This window comes from Scleropages formosus, chromosome 3, assembly GCF_900964775.1.
Source record: "Scleropages formosus chromosome 3, fSclFor1.1, whole genome shotgun sequence".
Lineage (NCBI taxonomy): Eukaryota > Metazoa > Chordata > Actinopteri > Osteoglossiformes > Osteoglossidae > Scleropages > Scleropages formosus.
In genome coordinates this window covers 8557202-8585201 of record NC_041808.1, presented here as the reverse complement: position 1 = coordinate 8585201, position 28000 = coordinate 8557202, and the positions used below count along the sequence as shown (strand labels likewise).

Genomic DNA, 28000 nt, shown 5'->3' with positions numbered 1-28000 from the left:
CCATCACACTGCAGGTTTGGCCTATCTGACATCTCTGCTCACAGAGCGTCGGGTCTCAGCCACCCAGTCCACAAACTGGGAGACCAGGGCATAGACGCCAGGCCGCTGGGGTTGCCCGCAGCCCACTCCAAAGGAGGTCACACCCACCAGTAGCCAGCTGTTTCCATGGTAACACATGAGGGGACCTCCAGAATCTCCCTGAAAAACCATAACAGTTATTTTTACTGACAAGCACTGGTGGACACACAAAACATTTATTTGAACCAATTCAGGGCTTCCATGCTCACATACACTACGGGCAATTCAGAGTCACTGATCAACTTGAAACATGTCTTTGGACTGTGGGAGGAAACCAGAGCACCTGGAGGTAACTCACACAAACACAGGGAGAAAACTCTACAAGGACTGAGCTGGGTTTGAACCCACATTCACACCAACAGCCAAGTTACTGTGAGGCATATGCTGTGCTATTGTGCAAGAGTAACAGAAAAAGACAACATAATAAAGAATATCAGTAAGATAAACGAAGGAAATTCGGAAAGGGGATTAAAAAAAAGCTAAAAAACAGGAAAAAGCAGCCCACTAATGAGTTATGTGCAAGCAGTTTGGAACATGTTAGTCTTAAACATGGATTTAAAGTTCTTAAAAAGCAGTTCTGATATTTTGCACTTGGTTTTGATTTAGACTTTCCCTGTATTTGAAATAAAAGGCAGGAATTGGTGAAAAATGCAAGTCTGGTGAAAAAGTGCATAATCATTTTGTTGCCCAGAAACGTATTATATTTTGTTCCCAGACAACTTTTGTTATATTTTGTTAGTTGAAATACAGTAGTGCAGAAACTCAAGAACACACGGTTCACACCTGGGATGGGAAACTGTCCCTGTACTCTGTGTGAAACACTTTTAATAAAGCCACTGTACTCCAGGTGTGTTTGTGTCCCCTGAGGGGTGTGTCCTAGTCACACGTTCCATTTCACGCGCCTTACTTGGCAGGAGTCCACACCCCCCTGAGGGAGTCCAGCACACACCATCCTGGTTGTGATGTTGTACTCGGGGAGGAGACTCTGGCACTGGGAACGGCCAATGAGAGGGAGGCTGGCCTGCTGGAGGACTTCAGGTTGAGGGCCTGGATGTGGACACAGTACCACCATGAGAAAGCACACAGCAATGGCAATAACATTGTCACTGAGAAATGAACCATAAAATAGCTCATTGGTTTTCTCCACAGAATAGTGTTATTGCTATAGTAGCTGCACTCAGATGTTGGGTTCACCGGTGCTGTATCCCTCTCTTTGACAGTCCAAGCTGTACATGTTCTGCTCTCACTCAAACATGCTTCATACACACTCCAGTCCCAAAGCTAGACTCACCTTCCTCATACAGTCTTCCCCAGCCGGCAATGAAGCACCTCGTTCCCTCGACAAAGTGCTGCCCACTCTTTGGCAAGCAGATCGGCTGCACAAAGTCTGTGGGGAAAACAGGACCGGATGCAGCTGGGTCAGTGTGTATAGGCAGCACAAACTGAGCAGACGGAATAACAATAACACACAATGGAGAGAACACTGCGATAAATACAACGTCTGAGATAAAACACACACATTCACCTGTGAAGTTGAGCTTTTTCACCAGGTGCATCATGGCAACATCACTGTCTTTAGTCCTCTTGTTGTAATGCTTGTTGAAGACGATGCGGTCGACCTGAACCTTCTGCACATGCGGGGAGTTGACTCCAGACTGCGAGTGCAGACCTACGACAGCTGTCCACCAGGAGAGGTGCAGGTTCTTCCTGGAAGAGGTCAGATCAGATCAGGTGAAGTGAGGTCAGGTAAGGTTAGGGTTAGGGTGTTCAGAAGGACACAAGAGTGAGTGTGAATAAATGACTCAGATACAGATACAGGTAGAAAGGGCAATTACAAGCAGGTAGAACCGCGGATGCAAACAGGTAAAAAGATGTAGACATGACAGGTGAAACTTGAATAGTTACACAGATAATTTATTACCGGTAACACATGTGTTCGGACCACCACACAAATGTGTACGCCCACACTCACCCATAGAGGCAGTGTGCAGCAGTAAGCAGCCACTCCCTGCCGATCAGTGAAGCTCCACACACATGCTGGCCTTTCCAGTGCAGGGAAACCACCCATGGCCACGCTCCTTCCTGCACATCTGATCCACCCACTATTCGGACGTTATCCTGGATTTCTCCCTCTTCTGCTCCTCTCACTCTTGTCTCCTCTGAGGTCATTCGAATGCCACATGCTAACAACACAAAGTAAAGTGGTGTTAAAGGTGGAGCTATGAATGTCTGTATGCATGTATGTCTCTGTGTGTGTGTGTGTGTGTGTGTGTGTGTGTTCCAGAGCACAGTCTCAGAGAGGACGAAAAGTGTACTAAAATACTCACGGCTGTTGTTACACTCTATAGATATGACTTCACCACCAGAACAATTATTACTGAAAAACACAAGAGCAACAAACATGTTTTACATGCTGTGGTGTGATTAGTTGAGGTGCGCTGCGACTGGTTATACGTACAGGGCGATGTGCTGTGCTGTGATTTTCTGAGTTCTGTGTTGATTGGTGGAGCTGTAATGTGACTGGTTAAACTTTATTTGCTGCTGTCCTGTGATTGGCTGTGCTGTACTGGGACTGGTTATGTACTTTTCTGTGTTGTGATTGGTTGTGTGGTATTAGTGCTCTGTAGGGTGATGTCATGTGACACTACATCCTTTAATTGATTATGTTGAAAGCTGGGGATGTTTTTTTGTGCTGTACTGTTGTTGGGGAATTCTGTTGACACTTAACACCATTCAGCCTTTAAAAGTAATAAAGTTCTATTCTGCAGATCATTGAACAGCAGTTCAGCACTCAAACCAGCACTGGGGAGGCAGGGCGCCCCGAACAAAAACAATACACCCCTTAAATACGGTCAGAGTGGGTGTCAGCTACTAACGATTTCTCGTTGATAGGAACATATGTTTACATAATATGATTTTAGTTATTAAAACAAAGCTAACAATTCGCAAAGCACTGCGCTACACTGTGTTGTATTGCATGGTGCTGCAATAGATTGTGCTGTGCTGTTGTATTCTGTTGTACGGTGTTGAATTGTCCTGTGCTGTGTTGTGATGTGACGTATTATTCTGTGCTACGCTATGCTGTGTGACGCTGTTGTGTTGTGTTTAGCTGAGCTGTATTGCCACCAGCTCTTTGTACCATACCTTGTGGTGAAATGAAGAGTGCCGTTCTCGCTTTGGATAACAGTGATGAAAGAGTCTTCCTCTTCCTCAGACACAGGTACCGTGGAGGTGTTTGCTGCTCTGGAGCACATAATGAAACTAATATGTTTGGTCTACACACATACACATACCGTATGTGCGCGCGCACACACACACACACAGTCCACTGACCGGTAGCCCAGGTAGCCACAGAGGAAGCTAGAGAGCTCTGGGATCCAATTCTCTGAACACACGCTGTGCCAGGAGCCTCGCACCTGCAACTGCACTTCCCCGGTGCTGCTCCCAGGCCTAGGAAGGAGGTGCACTGTGGGAAAGGAATAAGCTAAGTCTACATGCCAGTATCCCAGTATGCACAGCAGTCGGGACAATTGGATCCTGATTACTTGCTTACCACATTCAGCTTCATCGGAGGCATCAGCACAGTCTGGGTGACCGTTGCACAGGCTGGTGTTGGCGACACAGCTGCCGGAGAGACACTGGAATAGCCCTGCTGCACAAGGTTCTGCAGGTGGAGAAGAGCGGCACAGGCGACAAAAGGACAGGTGAGGAGGACATGTTCATCACAGTCACCATGATGTACACTTTGCATGTTTTATTCAAACACCAGTTCCATGTCTCTCCATGTCCAATGTTCATCTCCGTATTTAACATATGTCCTCCAGGGTACACTGCTCATCAAAGACTCACTGGACACAGCTGTATAATTAAGTTTATATGAGAGATTATAGAAATCTCTTTAAATCAACCTAATGTATGTGGTTCTTTGAAGCACACAGAGCAGAGGCAGCAGGTGGACATTCTAGATCATAGCCTACCTGGCTGGCCAAGCCCAAAGCCAGAGGAGAAGTTGGCACGGAAGCCACGTCTGTATCCGGAGTCATCTGTCAGCAGCAGCACCGTCATCTCATTGGTCGTCGAGAACAGGTCCTCAATCAACAGGTTACTGCCAGTGAAGACACCTGTCAAAGAGGTGATCACAAGGTCACACTGCACCTATAAGAGCTCAGTACTGCAGGCATTGGTGTGAGTGTATGTCTATGTGTGTGTGTGACTCACCCAGCAGAGTGGACCCCTCTCCCACTCCGTCCCGCACCTCCACCGTGTCAAACGTCGCCTCTACATCAAAGTCCAGAAAATGTAGCTGGATGTTCTTCCCTTTAGCCGCATGCAGAGTCCACACACCTGTAGAAAAGCAGCATGCACATACACAAACCCACAAGCGCAACTTGTATCACGGACATCTGACACATATGACACACTACTCTCTCAGAAACATTAAAGGACACTCACAGGAGATACTACAGAAGATACGTACAGGAGATGTCGTTGCTATAGGCACTAGGATAGTGAGGAGAGCTGAAAGTGCTGTTTGGCTCCCAGAGCTCGAAGGGCCCCCCGCAGTCACCTGTGGAACCAGAGGAGCCCCGTTAGAGCCGAGGGCAATGCGCTGCCAGTCAGGGTAGACAGGGGATCAAGGAAAGGCTACATACGTGGAAGAATAGGTGGGGTGGTGGGCCCAGGGATGAGGGTGGGCTCTGGGTGGACTCCCCCCACACAGGGGCCTCTTTCCAGGCCGATATCATCCAGGGCAATGTCATTCTTCACGCCCCCCTTCTTCCGGGCTTCAAACACCACCTTGCAAGAAGACAGGCACCAAGTCATGGCCGAATATGAGGGTTCAACAGCAGGGGTTTGACAAACTGGGGAAAGCTGCATTTACCTCAGAGTGCTTCAATAAAAACACCCAGCTGTATACAAGCTAAATATTAAGTCACTTTGGATAAACATGTTTAATAATAACAACAGCAATAATAATAACAATAACTATAAATCCCCCAATTCACATTTATTCATTTAGCTTACGCTTTTCAGCAAAGCGACTTACGGCGTTAATCTACCTACAATTATTTACCCATTTATACAGCTGGGCAATTTTACCAGAGCAATTCTTTGGGGTAAGTACTTCACTCAAGGGTATTACAGCTCATGGTGAGATTCAAACCTGTGACCCTTGGGTCCAAAGGCAATGGCTCTAACACTATGCTACCAGCTTCCCTCTCTCACCCTCACTCCTGCCGTGTGGTTCAGAGTCGTCTCTCCATAGTTCCACTGGTCTCCATAGTTGCCTTCTTTCTGGAAGATCACCGTGACACCCGTCGTTCTCTCTGCTAGCACCCGGAGGCCCCACACATCCTCGCCATACATGTGGTACCTGAGGGTGAGAGAGCACATGCGTGAGTGCATAGACACATACACATGTGCACACGGATCCCGTGGTAAACGATTGTTGAACGTATGGAGGTTTTTCACTGGTCAAATAGGGTCAACAAAGACTGACACTAACCAAAAACTGAGGCACATGGACTCGCTTGCATGAGCCAGTGGGAGGCTGTGGATTCTGAAACTCCTCTCCCGTTGGAAAGGGCTTCCCGGCGTGACAATATAATGCCCTGGAGATGTTAGCATTCAGGTCATGGGACTGACTAGTGATCATCATGCCATTGCACTGAAAGACCAACCGTAGAGTTCTGGTCCCTAACACAGCCTCCATGCCCAGCTCACCTGACTGGTTTCCCAAGGTGTGGTCAAAGCTGGGCCCCGTGAAAAGTGGGAAGGAGGGACCGCTGAGCCACAGCCAGTCCCCATCATCATCATGGTTCTGCCTCCAGAAGCAGAGGTCCTCCTCAAAGGAGCAGTTCACCTTCTCCTCATCTGCCAGGAGAGAGAAGTATGTCAGCTACCCAGCTGGTCCTCCGAGGACCTCCACTAAATAACCATGGACACTCACTGGACAGGGTGTTGATGTCCTCCACGCTGTAGGTGGCATTGAACCCACCAAAGTTGTTGATGAAGTTGGAAGAGAACTCAGCAGTGACCTCTGAGGAGAGTAGCAGCACTTTCCTGGCCGAGTCCCCTGATAGCACGTCTGAAACAACCAAAAACCAATAAATCAATCGGTAATCATTCAGATAGTCGGTCAGTCAGTCAGTTAGTCTGGACCAAATGAGTTCAGGTAACTTCACACTGCAGGAGCAGAGACTAGAAACAGGAGTTGTTCTGTCTCTGATTGGAGGAAAACATAATTTTGTGAGTTCAGTATTATCCTATTCTGTCCCATCAGCCTTTACACTCTTCACTGTCATCACTTACATGGTACTCATACCACACTCCACTTTCCTTGCCCAGGATTGCAATTACTGTTCCTTCTACTCACAAGTCAGGTTCTTCTTGCCTCCTATTCCTTCATAGAGCTTTAAAACATCTATGTCTTCTTCAGTTTCAAATGACATGAATGTTATCTGTATGACAAGCCCTTCCTGGACCCTGCCAAGATAGAATGGTCAGTGGTCAATGGTGCCCTGTCACACTTGACTTTGTTCACTTACGTACTCTGAGGCTGTGGTTTTCCAGCCTGCTCTTCACAAACCTCCACCTGGGTTCGGTCCTCACCAGAATCTACAGGCTTGATAATTAATTATAAGCAGCTGTTGACTGGATACCTAAATTCACAAATTAAATAATCTCAACACAGTGATAAACACAAGAGCTGCGGCACTCAGGAGAAATCAGGAGAGGTGTGTGTGTGTTGCTATGGTGACACATTTTTTTGGACCAAGTCCATTTTGGCTTGAAAGCACTAAAAAAGTACCCTGGTATCTCCCGGACTTGGTCTTGTACACCCCAGCAACACCACTGTGCTCTGGCCTCTTGATGGTATTACTAATAAGAGTCCAACATCAACAGTCTGCAGGTTTCTATTGTTTCGTGCCAATGTGGTGGAATGAACTCAATCTGCCCCTTAGAGCTGCTGAATACCTCCCAGCTTTCAAGAGAGGTCTCAAACCAATCTCTTTCTTTTTACTTGAGGCGTGCAAACCAGCAACATGGTGGTATCAGACAAGCAAGGTGTCCTTCAATAGCCCTGTGTCTCTGTGTAAAGCTCTTCATCTGTTCTTGATCCATTTTTGTTTACCCGGAGTTACAGGTCACTTTGGAGAAAAGCATCTGATAAATGATTACATGTAAATGTAAAGTCATTGATTCCTGAAAGGTGTGTTTTAGAGAGTGGAGGGCAAAGAGGATTCATCCAGTGGGAGTGCAGAGTGAGGGTCACAGGAATCTGAGAGCATACTGATGGTAACCCACAAACGCCCCCTGCAGTAGCATGGTACCGTATGACCCAGCGACAGATGGTGTCCTCATCATATGGGAGCGGGAAGTTCTTGGAGTGGAAGGTGCCTGATGGGCCGAGCAGCAGGAAGCGTCCATCACATACCGTGGCTATGGAGACAGGAAATGGTCTCAGATGAATCCACTGATACTACTGAAAAAAACACAATCTTAGTTCACAGGTGAAAACAATGCTGGAGCACCACTAACCACAGAGTTGCTCATCTTCGTCAGCACCATCAGGGCAGTCAACCATTCCATCACAGAACTCCACTATGGGAATGCATTCGCTACTATCACCACAAACCATCTGATCAGTTGGGCATGTGGCTGCAATAAAAAAAGAACCCTGAGTCACGGATCAAATGCAGATTGAAATCATAGAACAATGAGTCCTGTGGAAACACCTCTGAAAAGAGAAATAGTGACTCATGTGACCAAATGGATGAATCACTGATATCTCAAAATACTTGGAACCATGGTATGATGCTTAGTGGTGGTCAGGTGACCTGTAGATGTTGGCTGAGCTGTCGATGTTGGCTGAGCAATAGAGGTTGGATGAGTTGAAGATGCTAGTTGAGCTGTAGATGTTGATTGAACTGTAGATGTTGGCTGAGCTGCAGATGTTGGCTGAGCAATAGAGGTTGGATGAGTTGAAGATGCTAGTTGAGCTGTCGATGTTGAATGAACTGTAGACACTGGTTGAATTGTAGATGTTGGCTGAGCTGTAGATGTTGGCTGAGTTGAAGATGCTGGTTGACCTGATAATGTTGAATGAACTGTAGACACTGGTTGAGCTGTAGATGTTGATTGAACTGTAGATGTTGGCTGAGCTGCAGATGTTGGCTGAACTGCAGATGTTGGCTGAGCAATAGAGGTTGGATGAGTTGAAGATGCTAGTTGAGCTGTCGATGTTGAATGAACTGTAGACACTGGTTGAATTGTAGATGTTGGCTGAGCTGTAGATGTTGGCTGAGTTGAAGATGCTGGTTGACCTGTTAATGTTGAATGAACTGTAGACACTGGTTGAGCTGTAGATGTTGATTGAACTGTAGATGGCGGCTGAGATGTAGATGTTGGCTGAGCAATAGAGGTTGGATGAGTTGAAGGTGCTAGTTGAGCTGTCGATGTTGATTGAACTGTAGACACTGGTTGAGTTGTAGATGTTGGTTGAGCTGTAGATGTTGGCTGAGCAATAGAGGTTGGATGAGTTGAAGATGCTAGTTGAGCTGTAGATGTTGATTGAACTGTAGATGTTGGCTGAGCTGCAGATGTTGGCTGAACTGCAGATGTTGGCTGAGCAATAGAGGTTGGATGAGTTGAAGATGCTAGTTGAGCTGTCGATGTTGAATGAACTGTAGACACTTGTTGAATTGTAGATGTTGGCTGAGCTGTAGATGTTGGCTGAGTTGAAGATGCTGGTTGACCTGTTAATGTTGAATGAACTGTAGACACTGGTTGAGCTGTAGATGCTGATTGAACTGTAGATGGCGGCTGAGATGTAGATGTTGGCTGAGCTGCAGATGTTGGCTGAGCAATAGAGGTTGGATGAGTTGAAGATGCTAGTTGAGCTGTCGATGTTGAATGAACTGTAGACACTGGTTGAATTGTAGATGTTGGCTGAGCTGTAGATGTTGGCTGAGTTGAAGATGCTGGTTGACCTGTCAATGTTGAATGAACTGTAGACACTGGTTGAGCTGTAGATGTTGATTGAACTGTAGATGGCGGCTGAGATGTAGATGTTGGCTGAGCTGCAGATGTAGGGTAAGCAGCAATTAGGGGACGAAGTGGAATATAAGCAGTACTGTTGATCTAAACACTGAAGTATATGAATAAGCCCTACATGTGAAGTCTGCTTTAACACATATTCCCTCACTACCCTGGTGTTTCATTAGCAGGTTTAGTAATTCACTAAAAATAAATGTCACAGAGCCCATCGGCTGCAACCACTTCACATTTAAATGTATGTGTTCACACATTGTACAAACTATCCTCTTTGTGACTTGAAGAGCCTTTGACCAAAAGCGGTATCTCTACGTGTCCTATTGCTGCTCCAATTGGAGATCCATCTGAGTGTGAGGACATTATCCAGATGCCTCTACCTGTAATGTGGATGCTGTGAGTGTCGATAACTAGTCCGCCATGGGCGCTGCCCACTCCAGCTTGGATCCCATCCACCAGTTCTTCCTGCACTTCCTTCACTTGCACAGTCCCAGAGAAGACCAGGTCAAAGGTTACCACCACACTCCCCCTGCTGGAGTTCAAAGAGACAACTATTTCACGTATCACAGGGCTGTTTGGCTTCATCCATCACTTTTGTATTTTCAACACAATGTGACGTTCAGACACAGACAGAACAAATGACGGAGGGACAGACAAATTGCAGACAAATGTTCACCTGAAGTCTTTAACCATACAGGCCTTGAACTGGTCAACTATGGAGCTCTCAGCAAACACGTCATACACCTGCAAACAGAGTACACACAGGAGCAGGAACTGTTAGTGGGGTCTGGAAGCAACAACAGTGGAAGGAGTCACAGTCAGCTGTGCTCTCACCATGTTCTCCACATCGAACGCCAGCGCTTTGAATTGCACTGTCGACTTGTTGAGAAGCTCCTCTGTGAACACAGCTCCGCTCAGAATGGTCAACGTCCCTCTGAGGTCCACCTGGTCCTCATTGCCTGTGGAGCACAGTGTAGACATCGACTGACAGCTGTCACTCTGGGAGACCAGGTGAATATAAACAGGTGGGGGATGACAGGTCAGAGCAGCTCCACAGAAACTATCCATCCATCTGTTATCAAAAACCACTTGATCAGTTCAGGGTCATGGGGTCCAGAGCCCTATCCTGGATGGCAAGGTACAACCTGAACAGGATGCAAGTCCATCAAAGGGCACTCTCATATACACACAAAGGGAAATTTATAGTGACCAATTCACCTAGAACATGTGTTTTTGGACTGTGGAAGGAAATTAGAGCACACATACATTATCAGAAACCGCTTCTCCCATGTGGGGTCGTGGGGAGCAGGAGACTAACTCAGCAACACAGGGTGCAAGGGGACACACCCGGGACGGGACGCCAGGCCGTTGCAAGGCACCCCAAGCGGGCCTCAAACCCCAGACCCATGGGAGAGCAGGACCCGGTCAAACCCACTGCGCCACTGCGCCATCACACCCCCTGGAAATTAGAGCTCCTGGAGTAAATCCATGACAACACAGAAAGAGAACTTGCAAACTACAGACTGATCTCAATTCAAATCCACAGCCCAGGAACTGAGGCACCATAGTGACCAACTGCCCCAACATGCCATCCATTACACACTGATGCGCAGCACCCAGATGCATCATGGGAGAGATGGAGACAGGCAGAGCAGGACTGCAGCTCTTTGTCATTCATTTTGCACAGAGTGAGAAAGAGAGAGAAAATTGCAGGGTTACTGTTAGACTGCAGGGAGAGCCAGCTAGTGGCCAGGAGTCCTCCGGAGACGAGCAGCAGGGCGAGGAACAGCAAGCAGAGGAAGATCTCAGTGGAGCTCAGACGGTGCCCTCTGGTGCCCATGCTTCCTCAGGGCTCTTCTCGAAGTCAGACAATCTTCTCAACCTCCTCAGCTCCTTCACACTCACATACACACACACACTCTTCTTGCTCCTCGGGCCACTTTTGACACTCAGTCTCCTTTGTGAAGCTTTTTCTTCAGGTCGAGAACTTTGAACTCACTATCTCTTCATAAAATCACGTTCAACAAAGCCCGGTAGATCATATATATTTATGGAAGAAATCAGAGGCTGCTAGCTGTAAATATTTATTGAGGTGTAAATTGAGGTATAAATATCTTAGGTAACACAAACCTCAGTGTGTGTCTTCATCCAGCTCCTCAACTTACAGATATAGTTGGAAATGGAAATGTGTTCATAAGCTGAAGTCTGTTCGTAACTTGGAAGTCACCTTTATCATTAAGTCACAGTCAATGACAGATTAATAATACACACACCCTCAACTCATGGTTTGACTCTGCAAAAACCTCAGACAACAGTATAATAAATTATTCATTTCATTTTCATTCATTTCATTTTTATTCACTTCAAATATTAAAATTAATGCTAATTTAAAATGACAAAATTAAAACATGGTACCTAAAAACTCCTATTCTAATTGCTAACCATGTTATCACATGTACAACACATCTTATGACCACTTTTGTTGTTCTTTAGCATCTACATAACCAATAAAAAGGTTAATATATGTCTCAACTAATTTTAATTGAATGAAAAAACGTTGTCTCAAACGCCTGTTCAACGCTAACTGTCGACTGATTCATCGTGCGTAACATCCCTCATCTTCCCATTGATCACTGATACTCAGGAGCACCAGGTGGAGCTGTGAACACTGTGGAAATGAGTTGAATTTACACATTCCTATTACCTAGGTGTTCCATCATCTAGGGGCTGAGAGGGTAAACGTGTCACATTTGCTCTAATAGAAACAGAAATTTTAAAAATAAATTTGTGAAGAAAATTCACTTTAAAATAAAAGTAACTCAAATATACATGGGGACCCAGTGTAGTGGTGCGATGTCGTGAAGCCCAGCTGTCAGCGCGACTTTTGAAGGTGCAGGTCCGTGCATCAGTATACAGGTTCATGAAAAGCCAAGACCTTTCTGATGGGAGCTCCATGCTGTAAACAATTTTACTGTAAGATCTGTTTTACATAATTACCTTGTTCAGGGGTACTACAGCAAGAGATGGGATTCAAACACAGGACCTGTGATTAGAAGGCAGCAGCTCAAACCACTGCACCATCTGCTGGACCTCTTATTTTTAAAGACTGTTACCAACTGTAGATGGACACCAAACTCAGGCTAGATGTTTCCCCCCATTCACTCTAAACATGTTCACAGAACGGATTCCATCTTCTCCACAGAGCTGCACTTTCTGATGCCGTTTTAGCCAAATTCTAAGCGGAATATTTACTGCACGTGATGTTCCATTTATTGCATATACAGCTCCACTTTTTATGGTTCTAATCATCAGAGCAAAGTTCTCAAACTGAGCTGAGAACTCCTTGTTTTACACCGAGATCAAAGGTCTGCATTTACTTTGTCTCTGCTAACATCTCCCTTTGGAACCACAATCCAGGGACTTGTATGAAATAAGAGACTCATATCATAGAGCAATATTGATCCTTTAATGCTCAAGTTCAAGGTTAATGACTTTAATACCTCTCAGAGTGAAGATCTTTTATGACTCATCGAACTTGGAAGATCTTCCTCCTGTTTGTACAGTTTTACAGCAGAAATAAACATTTCAACAGACTATAGGAGATGGGATATAGGAGCACAGAGTAAGACACTTGACCTGGTCAACTCAAAAGGGTCCAAGAACACCTGGAGGTCCCACAGGAGGAAACTGCCTGGAGACCCGTGGGCCATCACACAGAGTACCTGTGCTTAAAAGTCGGCGTGAACACCTACAGAAAAGCTCAGACGAGGGTTTGGCAATCCACACCTCCCACAATCCTCCGCCTGATTGCAAGAAGGCTAAACGCAACATCTTCTTAAATTTTACAGAGAACAAAGTCATTTTCATCTCAAGATATATTTATACTTAATGTGAAGCATCACATCCAAGCAAGAAAATTCAAACAAAAATAGCTAAGGAAATCAATTGTGATAACCAGCAGAAAGGGTGGCAGTTCACCATAGCTGTGTTTCCCCCCCCACCCCCACACACACACACACACAGAGCTCCACTGTAGGGAGCACCGCTGCAATCGGAGGGCGGGGTCTCATCACACTTCATCTCCAGTGGTGGCGGGCTTCCGCTGGACCCTGGGGTGTGGTGGGAGGCATGTCAGTCTTCATCCCATTTCACACCGATGAGAAGTGTGTGTACATGTGTTTGTGAGTGAGAGAGAAAGGAGTGAATATGTTTGGGTGGGTGTGCAAAAGTGGGCACATGTACGATTGAGCGCGTGTGTGTGCGTGTGTGTGTGTGTGTGTGTGTGTGTGTGTGTGTGTGTACACGTGTAAGTGTCGGTGTGGACGTGCGCTCACACTTGCTGTCGATGTTTGCGCCGGCTCTCGCGGACCTTCCTGCGCCTGCGCTCTTTGCCACACTCTGCTTTGCCCGTGTGCTTCTCACGCTCCACAGCCTCGTGGGTAACGATGCTCAGCAGGGAGGGTGGGTTCCGCCTTGGGGGTACCAATTCCCACCGGGGGCACGCCGAACCCAGCCAGTGCAGTGGCGGAGGCCAATACTGCAGAGGGGGTACACCGGGGGGGTACTGCTGGGAGCTCCGCCCACAAACCTGCACCACAAACACATGAGCAGGTAAATGTCAGTATGGTCCAGCAGGCCTATGAAAACAGCCCCAAAGTGTTGTTTACAGTGTAACTACAGTAAACACAGCAGCAGTCAAGGGTGATGTCCAATCTGTAAGAGAAAATTACAAACAATTCAGTTACAAAGGAATAATTCGAAGGCTCACAATGTGTAGGAAATGCAATGGTTCTTGAGCCACTGGAATTTCATTTATAACTCATTTTGTTCATAACTACACACCTTTATTGTTGACCCACTTAACAAAAGGTTAATACAGACATAATACAGAGAAATTCTCCATGCATTTCAGAGTTAGGGTGTGTAAAAATTTGATATAGCTATAATTAAAAGTTTTAAGAGTATATGATATTGTTGTTTTATTATTTGATTATTTGATATTGGGGGGGCGCGGTGGCGCAGTGGGTTGGACCGGGTCCTGCTCTCTGGTAGGTCTGGGGTCTGAGTCCCGCTTGGGGTGCCTTGTGATGGACTGGCGTCCCGTCCTGGGTGTGTCCCCTCACCCTCCAGCCTTACGCCCCGAGTTGCCGGGTTAGGCTCCGGTTCCCCGCGACCCCGTATGGGACAAGCGGTTCAGACAATGTGTGTGTATTTGATATTGTTGTAAACACCGTGAAAGTGAGTTAAACTAAGGTGGTCCCACACAGTATTTTGTTTTCTGTTTTACTGCCCTTATTGGCTCAAAGTGTAAACACAGGTCACGTCTATGTCACTTCAGTAGAAACTTTAGAAAATTATGGAAGATGATGGAAAATATATCTGAAAATTCTTGACTCAAAAGATCAACACAAGGAGGTCCAGGTTTCTGAAGCAGGTGAACGTGCAGCCGGTGCGTACGGGAGGTCAAATGCGCGAGCAGAACTTCAGGTGTGTGAAGTGTGAGCAGGGGGTGTCTGTGGCCCATTTGCTTACCATGTTCCAGTAGAGCTGGTCCTGCAAGGGGCTGCAGCCAGGGAACCCAGGGAACCCAGGGAAGTGAAACACTGAAGGTTCTGGGAAGTTGTCCAGTGCACTGTGTCAAGATCAAAAACCAAAACTTCTGTTTTTATGCGAGTGTAGCCTTCACTTTATCTCCAGAAACTCACATGACTATAAAAACCTTAACATTGTAAGTTGCTTTGGAGAAAAGCATCAGCTACACGAATTAATGTACACACACACACACACACACACACACACACACACACACACACACACACACACACACACATTTTCAGAACCGCTTGTCCCATACGGGGTCACGGGGAACCGGAGCCTACCCGGTAACACAGGGCGTAAGGCCGGAGGGGGAGGGGACACACCCAGGACGGGACGCCAGTCCGTCGCAAGGCACCCCAAGCGGGACTCGAACCCCCGACCCACCGGAGAGCAGGACTGTGGTCCAACCCACTGCGCCACCACGCCCCCCGAATTAATGTAAATGTAACACACACACACACACACACACACACACACACACACACACACACACACACACACACACACACACGGCCCCATATGAGAGGTCCATCGTGGAACGTCACCCCTCAGACCCTCAGGTCCCACACAACAGAGAAAAAGTGACAGCGTCCTTTGGTGACCTTACTGCGAGAAAGGTCTGGACACACCGCTCACCTCTGGTCCGGCCACAAGGGGTCACTGTGGTCATGTCCTCCTCCATGACTCCCTACAACACAGGGGTGCTAAGAAGGTCTCTGGACAACCACCCCATTGTCCCCCATCCACAACACAAGCAAAGTCCAATGTGTGTGTTTGCAGTCGGAGTGACCCACCATATCTATGCTTCAGCCTAATTGGCTGGCCATAGAGCCAGATGCCATCCAGTAGGGCAATGGCGTAGGGAACTGACTCACGGTGCTTGAAGCACACAAACCCATAGGACTTTTGCTGGCCCTCCTTGTCCCGGGCAATGGCAACCTTCTTCAAGGGTCCAGCCTAGGGTGGAGTGAGAGCAGGGGCCGACAATGACCACAGCTGATGGACGCGTCAGCAAAACAGCACTCATAACATCACACAACACAATGCACACAGAAGTTTGTTTAACGGTTAGGTAGCAGGTGGACTTTAATGTGAAAGTAATCATCTATGAGGACAGAGGGTGCTGGAAACCTGTGGAGTCAAGAAACAAAAACAAAATGAGCATCTGGACATCTTCTGCATGAAGTAAAGAATGCAGAGGGAGAACAGGAGAGGACCAAGTACTGATTCCTGAGGCACACCTAGGGACAGTCTCTCAGGACAGAGCAGAACGAAACCAGAGGTGATACCTGCACCAAGTGAGGACGTCAAAGCAAAGGACACGTGAGGAACACAGACTGAGAAAAAGGAACGAAGGAGACACATAGGACAAAGTTCCAGGGAGTGGTAAGTGGGTCCGAGTCTGACCCGCAGATGTGAAACAACATGGACTCAGTTTAAAGTGTGGTATTTAAGCACCAGGAGGACAGGTGCTGGAGGACATCTGAGACATCCTGAACTTTCTGGAGGCTTGGTACCTTCAGGAAGTTAAAAAGTAGGATGCAGGGGGAAGAAAAGAGAAGAAGATATCCACTCAAAGACAGGCATCACAGACTGAGGACTTCCCAACCCTCTGATGACCACACACACTTTACACTGACTGGGTGGCATCTTCGTGCCCAGCAGGGGGTTGAACTGGGGCAGCCAGTGGGTATCAAACCCTCAGCCCCACTCAGGTTTTCTCCTCCCTGTTGCAGCCTGAGGAGGTTCCTTTCCCCTTATTTCTACTTGGATTCTGTATCATTAAGAGTCTGTGTTGTCAGTCTCTGAGCACCCAGCCCTGGACTGAACGAGGACCTGCCCTTGTCATCATCCTCCTCATCAATCAACTGCCCCACCCCAAACACATCATCTTTTCTTTGTAAAGAAGTGTTTACTGCTGCTCTTCGACAATTCTCCTCAAAATCGAGAGTCTTTTGGTAAGATATTGAGGTTCCCTGTCCAGCTCTCAGTAACAGCTACAATGTTTCAGTCATAAAAACATCATCACTAGAACTTAAATTTCCTATATATCATCATACTAGCCAAGAAAGTTGACAAAACCTCAGTGAAACAAGCCAGTCTCTCCCACCAGCAATAATAATAAATAATAATACATGATATAAATGCAAGCATTGTTTCGGTTAATAATCTCATACGCTGTGATCTGAGTGTGTAAACATGTTACATTGTTTACTGGGCACGAGACCAGAGACTGTCCAGTTCCTGCACCGGTGCCTGTTTGGTTCGAGTCCCTGTCGGTAGTATTTCGCTTTGTTCCCTAAACTACAGTGTTCGGTTCCAGTCCCCGGTTGGAGATGTAGATGATCCCATGACCACCCACAGACACACACAGTACCTGCAGAAAGAGCTCGAAGAGAATCTCCTCCGTCACGGATGCGCAGAGGTTTCCCACAAACACCGTTCGCTCCTTCTCGTACTGCGTATCCAGCATGGTTCGAAACCCTTTTCGAACTGCCTATTAAGCTCCTTTTAAACACACCACCTCCTCGTCCGAGCATCACTGCCGTACAGCGACGCGGTGTTGCGACGAGTGGAGCACAATGCGGCCGCCTGGGGGCGCAGCGACTCTAAATATCAAAGTATGACCACTAGAGGGCGGAGAAACCCTAAATATCAAAGTATGGCCACTAGAGGGCGCAGAAACCCTAAATATCACAGTATGGCCACTAGAGGGCGCAGCAACTCTAATATCTAAGTATGGCCACTAGAGAGAGCAGCGATCCTAAATATCAAAATATGGCCACTAGAGGGCGCAGTGACTGTAGGTATCACAGTATAGCCACTAAAGGGTGCAGTGACCGTAAATACTACATTATAGCCACCAGAGGGCGCAGCGACCATACATATCACACTATGACCACCAGGGCTCATAGTCACCTTAAGTGTCACAGTATGGCCACCAGTGGGCGCAATGACTTTAAATATCACAGCACGGCCACCAGAGGACGCAGCGATTACAGCAGTATTTATTTTTTGATTACAGCAACAAAAAAGTCTTTAGATAAAGAATCTTGCTGGAATATTTTAAAGATTTAGCTGAAACATGTTTAAGAAAATTATAGTTTGGTCATTTGTGTTAGTGTGTGCGTGTGTGTGTGTGTGTCTGTAATGGGATAGGTCCCAGAGGCCAGACAGCACACCTGGGATCTCTCTCTGTCTCTGCTGATCTGGACAATTTATTTACCTTATTTCTGCCCCCGCTGCTGGAGTAATGAAGGAAACATCAGACCTTATCCTCCTAGCAGTCCTAGGTGTCCATAGCTGTCCGACTAGGCCTACCTGTCCTCCTGTAGGTACTGTGCAGAAACGTCCCACTAAGACGGGGATGGAGAAGACAAGCTCACCGAAGGAGATCCTGTAGATATAGTTACAGTGCTGAATTGCGGGACATCCTGTGGTCCAGGGTCCCGCTTGGACAACAGGCTTTTCTGTGCAGCATGCTTGTCTGCTGTGGAGTGCGTCGCAGTGACATACCGCAGTAACACTCTGCACTGTGTCCTTAGAGACGCAGGTGGTGGAGTTCTTACACACAAGCCGATTCCATCACATGCTTTTATTTCATCAGACTTGAGGCTGATTGTAAACAATATACTGCAGCACACACTTCATACACCACAACCATGACAGCACACCGTGTCACACATGACTTATGACAGCTGTAATTTCAATAATGTAGCTGCAACAAGACCTCAGTGCAATCATGCGCAACATGAGTTTGCACCCATAAAAGGGTAAAAAGCTGTGGTGTAAAAGAAACTGTCAACTGGAAAATCCGGATAGTCCCTTTTCAGCAGTTGCTCTTTAAATACCAGCGTTATGCAAAATGCATATGTGAACAGTCCAGCAGCCTGTAAACTCATCTATGAGAGTCCCAGGACCACATTTCACTGGGGTTAAGGACGTGGAGTTGGCTGTTTCAAAGCCCTCACGCCTTTCTTTATGAGCTCTTTAGCTGCAGATTTACTGCAGTATATGGGATCGTTGCCCAATTGGATTTTCCATTTTCGATCATTTCCACTGCTTTGCACTCACAGATGACCATTAGGACCTGAGTATCCAGACAGAGGAGCAACATCTCCTTTTTGAGCTCAGTTAACAAGAAGCGACTGTTTAGCACAGAAAGACTCGTGATCGCAAAACCACTGACCGCACATGGTCACACATGCTCATCTGAGAGAGATGCACGACCATCCCATTCAGTAAGTGAACCACTGAGCACAGTAGCCAAAGGCCAGTCGTCCTCATCGTCATCATCATTGTCGTCATCGCGATTGTCTGAGTTCCAGAGTCCCCCGTTCATTACTGTTGTTGTTACTTCACGCTGGAAAATGTGTCATTTTGCATGTAAAAGGCCCCCCGCTCCCACTCCCCATGGAATGAAGTTTCACTGATTTGTATCTCACAGCTTCACTCTGCTTTCTTTCAAAGTAGTAAGAGATCCTCCCTGTGGGTCTGTACCAAGTTTTCACAGTGGCACAAACCATGCTTTTACTGCTCTCTCTGAGCCTGCGTTCACTCCGACCTTTGATCAGAGCCCATCAGGCTGCATAACGCCTCCTACAGCTCATTAGTTTAAGGTGAGATAGTCCAGTCCAGTCACCTGACTGTCACAGAGCCCTTTTCGAACCTGGCTCCACGCTCAAACCACCTCAAACGACAGGATGTCCGCCCGAAAGTTTGACACACGACCGACCGGTCACCCAGTCGCAGGGCAAGCGGCGGTTCCCCAGCTGCTGGCTCTCACGCACGAAGGCCCACGGATCGTGTAGACAGAGGGGGCGGGGTCTGCGTGGCCGCCTCTGGCAGAGGGCGTGGCCTGTGAGCTGACAGCGGGACAGAAGCCACGCCCACTTCCTGCTGAGACTTGTTGGGGTTTCTAGCGAAAGGGACGGTGCAGTTCTGGAGGAGCGTCACCTGGAGAGGAGGCACGGCAGCACCTAAACACTTCTCTCAGAGGTAAATGTGCCGTCTGTGTGTCTGTCTGTCTCTTTGTGTTCGTGTACCGATGCACAAGCCAGTTCCGCTGTAAACTTTTCCAAACTCCTCCGAATCTCCTCTTTTTCTCTGAAAAATCTCATTCCTGAAAAACTGGAGCCGTGAGACACCACACACACGCAAGCACACACTCACAGTGCACACAAAGGCCCGCAATGGGGGGGGGGCGGGGCTTGTTGGAAAACCGGATCAGCAAGGCCAAGCACCCAAAGGACTCGCACCCTGACCCTACACACACACACGCACGCATGCACACACGCAAGGACTTACTGTAAATCACTTTGTGTTATGCTGTTGGCCATTATTTCAGGTGGTGTGTTTTCATGGAGCTGAAACAGCAGAAGGTGGAAGTGTGCTCCGTGTGTGTGATAGACAGAGGGAATTAGTATGTTTCCACTGGAAAAAAATAAGACACCTCAACCATAACAGGTACCGTAGCAGCAGGTGGAGCTGCTGTATAAATGAGTAATTCGGTGCGAGTAACCTGATAAGCAGCGTAAATCACTTTGGGCTAAAACAGGAGATGGATTGAAAAGGTTATTAATAATAATGATGAGACCTGACAGCGATGGTTGTGTGGTGTGTCTCAGTGTTGTGTGTGTGTGTCTGTGTGTATTAGGGGTGTTTGGAGACATTCTTTAGAGCAGAATCACACTTGACTCTTACTGAGGTCCTGCGACCTACAAGAGCAGCTCCGGCATCTCAGCCCGAGAGCGAGGAGCACTGCGGTCGGCCGGAGGCGCTCCGGTCACCCTGTAACGCTGGAAAAGTTGGCCACAGCCGTGGATTTGCAGGCCCACCGCAGACTGTTGGTTTACTGGAAACAAGGGGGCTGATGGGAAATGCAGGATGGGGGATCCCCCCCCCCACCCCACACACACACACACACACACACACACACACACCCTGTTTCTCAATTGTCATAATTCCTCGTCCTTTGTCTTCCCCTCACCCCCGTCTTCCGCTCTTGCGGTGTTTGCTGAAGGCAAGGCTGACACCCACGCGCACACACACACACACACACACACACACACACACACACACACACACACACACACTTTGGCTGGAAGGCAAGAGGGTGTCACTGGTTGAGGTTACAGCTACTTGTGAACAACAGCTGTCACTGTAACCACAGAAAGGCTTCTACTGTTTCCTTAAAACACAAACATACTTTAACTCGATTTGTCTGTAACTCCAAAGTCACTTTTAGCAGTTAAGTCGCAGTTAATGGACAGTTAATAATACAGATGCGCCTCCGTTTATTCGCAGCAGCGGTTCTGTACAAATCTCAGACGGGGCTGTAATAAACTATTTGCAAGACTTTACTATTGTTATTAACTTTGAGTTTCATTAAAATTAAGACTAATTTGAAATAAGCGAAAATAAAAATGCATCATATCCACAATCTCCTATTCAGTGCTAATTGCAACCAATTCATCGCACGAACATTTGGAGGACTCCTCATATTGCAACTGATCGTCGGGAACACCACACACACACTCTGCTCTTTACTGCCATCTATTGGCTTGGTGGATAAACACAGGTCAGGTCAGGTCACAGGATGGTGCTCCGCTCACAGTCTGTTGAATTTAATCCCTTTCTCTCTCCCACTCTGTCTGGGTGCATTTTGCTGCATCCATCTAATGGTGGTTTGTACAAATGCGGGTGACGTTCATTCCACCACAAGGTTTTGAAAATACAAGCTAAAATGGCTAAATGGAAAAAAAAAATGAACTGAAAAAAATCTTTTTAATCTTTAAAAAAATTCATAACCCGAATGTTTCGAACATGAGGTCCTAGTGTAAGCATACATTTACATTTATTCATTTAGCATACGCTTTTCTCCAAAGCGATGTACATTTCAGTCAAAACACATACATTCAAAAAAACTGGAATAACTGACGTGTACCTTTAATTACACACACACATTGTCTGAACTGCTTGTCCCATACGGGGTCAAGGGGAGCTGGAGCCTAACCCGGCAATACGGGGCATAAGGCTGGAGGGGGAGGGGACACACCCAGGACAGGATGCCAGTCCATTGCAAGGCACCCCAAGGGGGACTTGAATCCCAGACCCACTGGAGAGCAGGACCCAGTGCAACCCGCTGCGTCACCGCGCCCCCCACGCCTTTAATTACTTGCTGGGTAATTTCCGTGAAAGTCCCAGATACAACAATGACAAAATAAAAATATGCTGAAGGAAATCCCTCCAAGGGGTGCGGTGACACAGTGGGTTTGACAGGGTCCCGCTCTCCAGTGGGTCTGGGGTTCAAGTCCTGGTTGGGGTGCCCTCTGATGCACTGGCATCCTGTCCTGGGTGTGTCCCTCACGCGTTGGGTTAGGCTCCGCTTTGCTGTGACCCTGCCTGGGACAAGCAGTTTCAGACTGTGTGTGTGAAGTCACTCCTGCACAGTTTGGATTCTAATCTGTTCATTTTATCTGAGTGCGTTTTGCTGCCACCTAAAGGCAGCAATTGTAAACACGGGCCATTTTCCCTCTGCAGATGCTGTTTCGAAAAAAAAATGAACAAAATGCAATTATAAATAAATGAATATGGTGGGAAATGTTTTTGTTTGAAAACTTGTAATAATAATGGTCATAACACGAAGTTTAAGTATACTGTAAAATGCCTGTATCCACGAATTGTCTACTCTGTAGCTGTAGGGACAGCTGATAGAGCAGTGGTTAGTGTTGCTTCCTTTAGATCCAAAGGTCACAGATTTGATCCCCACCTCAAGCTGTAGTACCCTTGAGCAAGGTACTAACTCTAAATTGGTCCAGTAAAATTACCCAGCTGTATAATAAATGGGTAAATAATTGTAACCTTAACCTTATGTCGGACGGCTGTATAAAAGCATTTCACTGCACGTCAAACTGTGTATGGTTGTGTATGTGACAAATAAAATCTGAATCTGAATTTAACATTGTAAGTTGCTTTGGAGAAAGGCATCGGCTAAATGAATGAATGTAAAATGTAACTGCAGCATATGTCTGCTGGGATATTTAGGTCCTTCGGCCCTTCGGTCTGGGCTGGTGAGCCTGGTTGCTCACGTTGGGGGTCTTGCGGGAGTGCAGGTGTACTGAATGTGCAGGATGCTGCCATGGTGCGGTCACGGGCTTGTTTCTGCTACTATATAGAAATCCGAACCTCCCGGGACGAATTCACAGGGTGGCAGCATGTGGGGTACGACCATAGGATGACACTTCATGGCACAGCATGGTTAAAGCAGCTCCACCCTAAAACATTCAAGTTCTGGTTACTTTGTAAAACCCAACAAGAATGCTGTTGTCCTCCGTTCTTCAAGTCTGTCTTGCTCTCAATGTGGAGGAATGAGCTCCCTGTGTCCCTCGTAGCTGCTGAATCCTTCCTTGACTAATGTGAGGCAGCAACATGGTGGTATCAGACAAACAAGCCGTGCTTTGACAATCTTGTGTCTGAATCTCTCAGTCTCTTGTTGTTGCACTTCTGTTTTCCAACTTGTACATCACTTTTCAGAAAAGTGTTTCCCAAATGAGTAAATGTAAATTTAAATATGAAAGTAAATGTAACGAGAATATACATGTAATGTACACACGTGTATGTCTTTCATGGCTTCAGCATTCGCAATGGGGATCCAGCCCTGGATGTTGCTCCTGCTGGTCTCTCTCGCCCGTTGCAGCGGTAAGATACAGGGAATGGGACCTGCTTATTGTTCCACACACACACACACACACACACACTTACGCAGAGTAACCATTATCCTCATGCCCAGGCGAGGACAGCGAGTGTGTGACCTTCACAGACCTGGGCCTCCCCGATGCCTTCCTGGGCACAGATCTGAAGGTGCGCCTGCTGCTCCACACGCGTGACAACCTGAATTGCGGGAAGCTGCTCTCGCACCTTGACCCGTCGGCGCAGCCGTTGTTCAACGTGAGTCGCCCCACCACCTTCATCGTGCACGGCTTTCGGCCCACAGGGGAGCCGCCCGAGTGGCTGCACATGGCCGTGCGCCTGCTTGCCGCAATTGACGACATGAACATCGTGCTGGTGGACTGGAATCGCGGTGCCACCAACCTCAACTACTTCACCGTGGTGAGCAACACGCGCAAGGCAGCGGACAACATCACGAGCTTCATCCAGAAAATGGAGGTGGGTCTCTCTCTCTCGTATATGTGTCTATCAGTGAATCCGGTCTCGCCGCTTCTGTCCGTCCGTGCTGCAGGTATCTCTCACTCTGCATGCATACGCATCTCTGTGCTGCTGGTCTCTCTGTCTGTGTGTCTTTCCGTGTCGCTGGGATCCCTCTCTATATGTGTCTCTCCCTTGTTCCAGGAGGATGGCGCCTCACTGGCTTCCATCCACATGATTGGCGTCAGCCTCGGGGCTCACATCTCAGGTTTTGTAGGAGCCAAACTGAAAGGCCAGATCGGGAGGATCACAGGTTCGACTGGGAAGGGCAGCACGCGACCCTCTGTTCTCACTCAGGCCCTTTGAACGACTGTGTCTCGTCACAAAGCCTTTCACTAACACGAAGCTTAACGCACCCCTAGCACTGGACCCGGCAGGACCGCAGTTCACCGGAACACCCCCAGAGGACCGGTTGGACTCCACAGATGCCCAGTTTGTGGATGTCATACACTCAGACATGGATGGTGGGAAATTCTCAGTTCTGCGTGTGTGTGTCTGCGAATGCGCAGCGCATATGGTCTTCCGTGTTGAGTTTGTTCTCCTTGCTCTTTGCACCTCCCGCAGCCCTGGGTTTCAGAAAGCCACTCGGCCACATTGACTTCTACCCCAATGGAGGAGCTGATCAGCCTGGCTGCCCCAGTACCATCTTCTCAGGTGAGGCAATCGGACGACAGCCAGTCACACGGGAGCCATCGTATTGCAGCCAGCCACATGGGATCCGATCCCACAAAGGCCAGTCACATGGGCACAAATAATGGGGGGAATGACTGGAGCATCATATGCAATCCACTCAGATGGCAATCATTCAAACGTGCTCAACTGTAATGGAAGGAGATTAGAAATGACCATATGATTATATTATTGTATAGATTTTACCCAGGGCAACTCAGAGTTCCACCCATTGACACCATTTACTCTCTGACAGATGATGCTTTTAAATCTTGTTCAGCTTGGTCAAGGACTCCATGGTGAAGAAGAAATAATCCAAGAAATAATTGAGATTTAACATGAGTTTCAGGAATCCAGTTATAAATTCAGTGATGAACGTCTTAGTTGACATGCTGATAAGAAAACAGGGCAAGTGTAATACCAGTGCATTTCCACAACAGCCTCACTATCAAAGTACCCACATACACACACACACACACACACTGACAGAGACCGCTTGTCCAGAGTGGGGTCGCGGCAAGCCGGAGCCTAACCCGGCAACGCAGGGTGCAGTGCCGGGGGGGGGATGACACACCCAGGGTGAGATGCCAGTCTGTCGCAAGGTACCCCAAGCAGGACTCGAACCCCAGACCCACCAGAGAGCTGGCACAGGCCAAACCCGCTGCGCCACCTTACTCCCCCCCCCCACCATCAAAGCATTACAGGTTATTGCTGGACGAGGGGCGGTACTTACATTGTGAACTGCGAGAGGTGGCCTTCCTTCCTCACTGAGGCCTGCTGCTTTGCTCCAACAGGGAAGGAATACTTCAAGTGTGACCACCAGAGGTCAGTCTTCCTGTTTCTCAACTCGATGAACGCAACCTGCAACATCACCACATACCCCTGCGCCTCCTACGACGACTTCCTCGACGCAAAGTGCCTCAGCTGCCCGGAGTTCACGCCCTCCGGCTGTCCGGCGTTTGGTGAGACCCCTGCCAACCTACACGCCCAGCATGATTCATTGCTTATTTTGCTGGATTGCTTCGTGGCATGGTCTTCATTGGAGGCTCCATCGTGTTCTGCTTCCTGATTTGGTGGTTTTTCTCTCCACCAGGTTATTATACCAGCGAATGGAAGGACACTCTACTGCGACTGGGTCAAACCTCCACATACTTCTCGACCACCACGAAGAGCCCATTCTGCAGTGAGTGGATGACTGGCAGAACACACACACGCACACATACACGCACACACAACTCTAGAGCCATTGCACAGCATCCCGGGATGTGAACAAACTGCCGATTAACACCACCTGTCTCTGCCTCAGAGACAAATTACGTGGTCGAGATGGTGACTTGGAACTCGGAGCCCCGCTGGGCGACTGTCACCGTCAAACTGCACAGCAAGGAGGCTGTAACCGAAGCCAGAATTAACCAGTGAGTCTCAGTCTTTTCCATGCACGCACAACGAGGATGCACTTATTATTTACTGTTATTATCATTACTTTCCCTTGCTGCTATTATTACGGTGTGAAGGCATCTGCTCCTCTTTCTGCATTTTGCCCCCTGCGCTCTTTACTCCCAGTAAAGCCTCCAAGTTCCAGCAGTACAAAGAGACCCGCTTACTGGCCCAGTTTGACCAGGACCTGCATCCAATTCAAAGGATCTCTCTGCAGTTCAGCTCCGGGAACATAGTTGGACCTCGGTACAAACTGCGGTTGCTGCGTTTCCGCCTCGAGGCGCTGGAGCTTCCGGACAGGTAAGCGTACTCTCCCCCGTCTCCTGTGGCACTCCTCCATCCCTGGTGAGCGTCACCTGTGACCTGTTCGCGTTCCAGGTTGCTGTACTTTTATTGACAGTGGTGTGTGCAGCTTTGCAGGGGTCTGTAACCTCCCTGACCCTCACGTGTGCTGCCGCATAGTGTCCCACGTATAAACCCATCAGCACAGACCTCAGAGCTGCCTTTCCCAGCCCGACATCTGATGCCACCGCTGACTGTGACCCCGGTCCCTTCCGTGTGACCAAATCACGGCTCTTCACAGGCCCCAGCTCTGCCGCTATGACATTGTCCTGACGGAGAAGATGGAGGTTTCCTTCAGACCCATCCCTTGTGAAGACACCAATTTCTAAGCCACGACTAGGAGGGGTCCTCTGAGTCAAACCCCAGACTCCACCGGCGACCCAAAGGCTCCAGAAGGATTGTAACAACACATGGCACAGTAGAATCTGTCCCCCCCCCCAGGTCAATTGCGCTGAGGTTCACACACAAGAGTTTCAACCAGTGGAACGCCGCTCGACCGCAAACGAGACGCTTTTATAAAGCAAGCTATAAAGATTTCTATCAAATGTAAATAACTGATTTGGATTTGTAATATTATTTGTATTTATTGCATACATTTTTATAAGGTTTGTGAACCCCTGAATGTTTTATCTCTGCTTCTATACTAATAATACCCAATGTTCTGAACTCAGAAAGGTCTGCGTGCTTTTCAGCATTTTTTCCTTGATATTTTGTTCGACGTCCGCAGCACTGGACAACAGTGCACGTATACGCACTGACTGTCGGAGAACTGGTTGGACTTCCTGCTGCACTTTGAATGTGCAGATGAAGGGAGGACATGCAGGAAATTGGCTGTCACTGTCAAAAGACCGCACACCCAACACACACGTCGCCATACTCACATGACCGCACCCAAACAGAGACACACGAGGCTACAGGTTAGAAGCTTTATTGGGTTGTCCAGAGCTCATGCTGAGGATCCATGCGGCCACAGGAATGATGCTCTTCAAACCATGGCGGCAGGCCGTGGTCGCGGTCTGCTCACCAGGATACAGGCTGACACAGCTGGTTTCCACCTCCACCCTGGGACCCTGGCACCTCATCTCTTTTCCAGCAAATGCTCAATGCCATATTCAGTTTTACAGAGACTCAGGCACTAGAACCTCACAAGCAGTCATCACCACTGCCTCATCAGGTTGAGTCAACTGGTTGAGGTCCACCTACTGACACAAAAGAGCTGTGCATCAAAGTCCACATGTCAGCAAGAAGATGGAAGGTCCATGCCCGATGCGACGACACAAGAGTAGATGGTGGGTTGGGGTGACCTCTACACCAAGGGGTCTGGTTTTTAACAGCTCACTGAACAACACTGGCACCCAACACCTCATGACACAACGGGAGGGAATCACTGCAACCAGAGGACAGATAGTATGATAGAGGACAGGCTACACAACAGGACCACGTATGGTCCAAAGTGCACTGCTGAGATGGGCACCAACTGGCCATGCTATTTATCAACTTCCACACACGCAGGAGTTCACTCTTATTTAAATGTATCGGAATTTATATGGGGGTCTTCCTCTGCTACACGACTCTCTTTGCCGCTTGTTTCATCAAGAGATTTATGCTGACCGAC

The 28000-nt window shown here is 47.9% G+C and overlaps 3 protein-coding genes across 3 annotated transcripts; 1 reads left to right on the top strand and 2 right to left on the bottom strand.

Annotated features, from left to right (window-relative positions):
• Nucleotides 1-21: 21 nt before the first annotated feature.
• tmprss15 (transmembrane serine protease 15) lies at nucleotides 22-10972 on the bottom strand. Its single transcript, XM_029250140.1, has 25 exons — nucleotides 10852-10972; nucleotides 9967-10091; nucleotides 9809-9876; nucleotides 9513-9664; nucleotides 7920-9156; nucleotides 7621-7703; nucleotides 7413-7521; nucleotides 6455-6564; nucleotides 6029-6166; nucleotides 5803-5952; nucleotides 5585-5690; nucleotides 5305-5452; nucleotides 4731-4875; nucleotides 4556-4645; nucleotides 4297-4422; nucleotides 4056-4199; nucleotides 3632-3742; nucleotides 3412-3544; nucleotides 3223-3321; nucleotides 2406-2455; nucleotides 2051-2261; nucleotides 1604-1785; nucleotides 1370-1465; nucleotides 986-1125; nucleotides 22-198 (listed from the first exon to the last, which is right to left on the bottom strand). Exons 1-25 carry the CDS (start codon nucleotides 10970-10972, stop codon nucleotides 22-24), a joined length of 4251 nt encoding a protein of 1416 aa, XP_029105973.1.
• Nucleotides 10973-12640: 1668 nt separating this feature from the next.
• Nucleotides 12641-17297, bottom strand: rbm11 (RNA binding motif protein 11). Its single transcript, XM_018734742.2, has 6 exons — nucleotides 17108-17297; nucleotides 15525-15687; nucleotides 15367-15418; nucleotides 14665-14764; nucleotides 13467-13720; nucleotides 12641-13241 (listed from the first exon to the last, which is right to left on the bottom strand). Exons 1-6 carry the CDS (start codon nucleotides 17201-17203, stop codon nucleotides 13202-13204), a joined length of 705 nt encoding a protein of 234 aa, XP_018590258.2. The 5' UTR covers nucleotides 17204-17297; the 3' UTR covers nucleotides 12641-13201.
• A 2360-nt stretch (nucleotides 17298-19657) lies between these two features.
• On the top strand, nucleotides 19658-26888 carry lipia (lipase, member Ia). The gene is made up of 11 exons (XM_018734730.1): nucleotides 19658-19728; nucleotides 23368-23430; nucleotides 23522-23898; nucleotides 24082-24190; nucleotides 24300-24401; nucleotides 24502-24591; nucleotides 25401-25568; nucleotides 25700-25789; nucleotides 25913-26021; nucleotides 26170-26343; nucleotides 26627-26888. Exons 2-11 carry the CDS (start codon nucleotides 23376-23378, stop codon nucleotides 26712-26714), a joined length of 1362 nt encoding a protein of 453 aa, XP_018590246.1. The 5' UTR covers nucleotides 19658-19728; nucleotides 23368-23375; the 3' UTR covers nucleotides 26715-26888.
• The last annotated feature ends 1112 nt before the right edge of the window (nucleotides 26889-28000 follow it).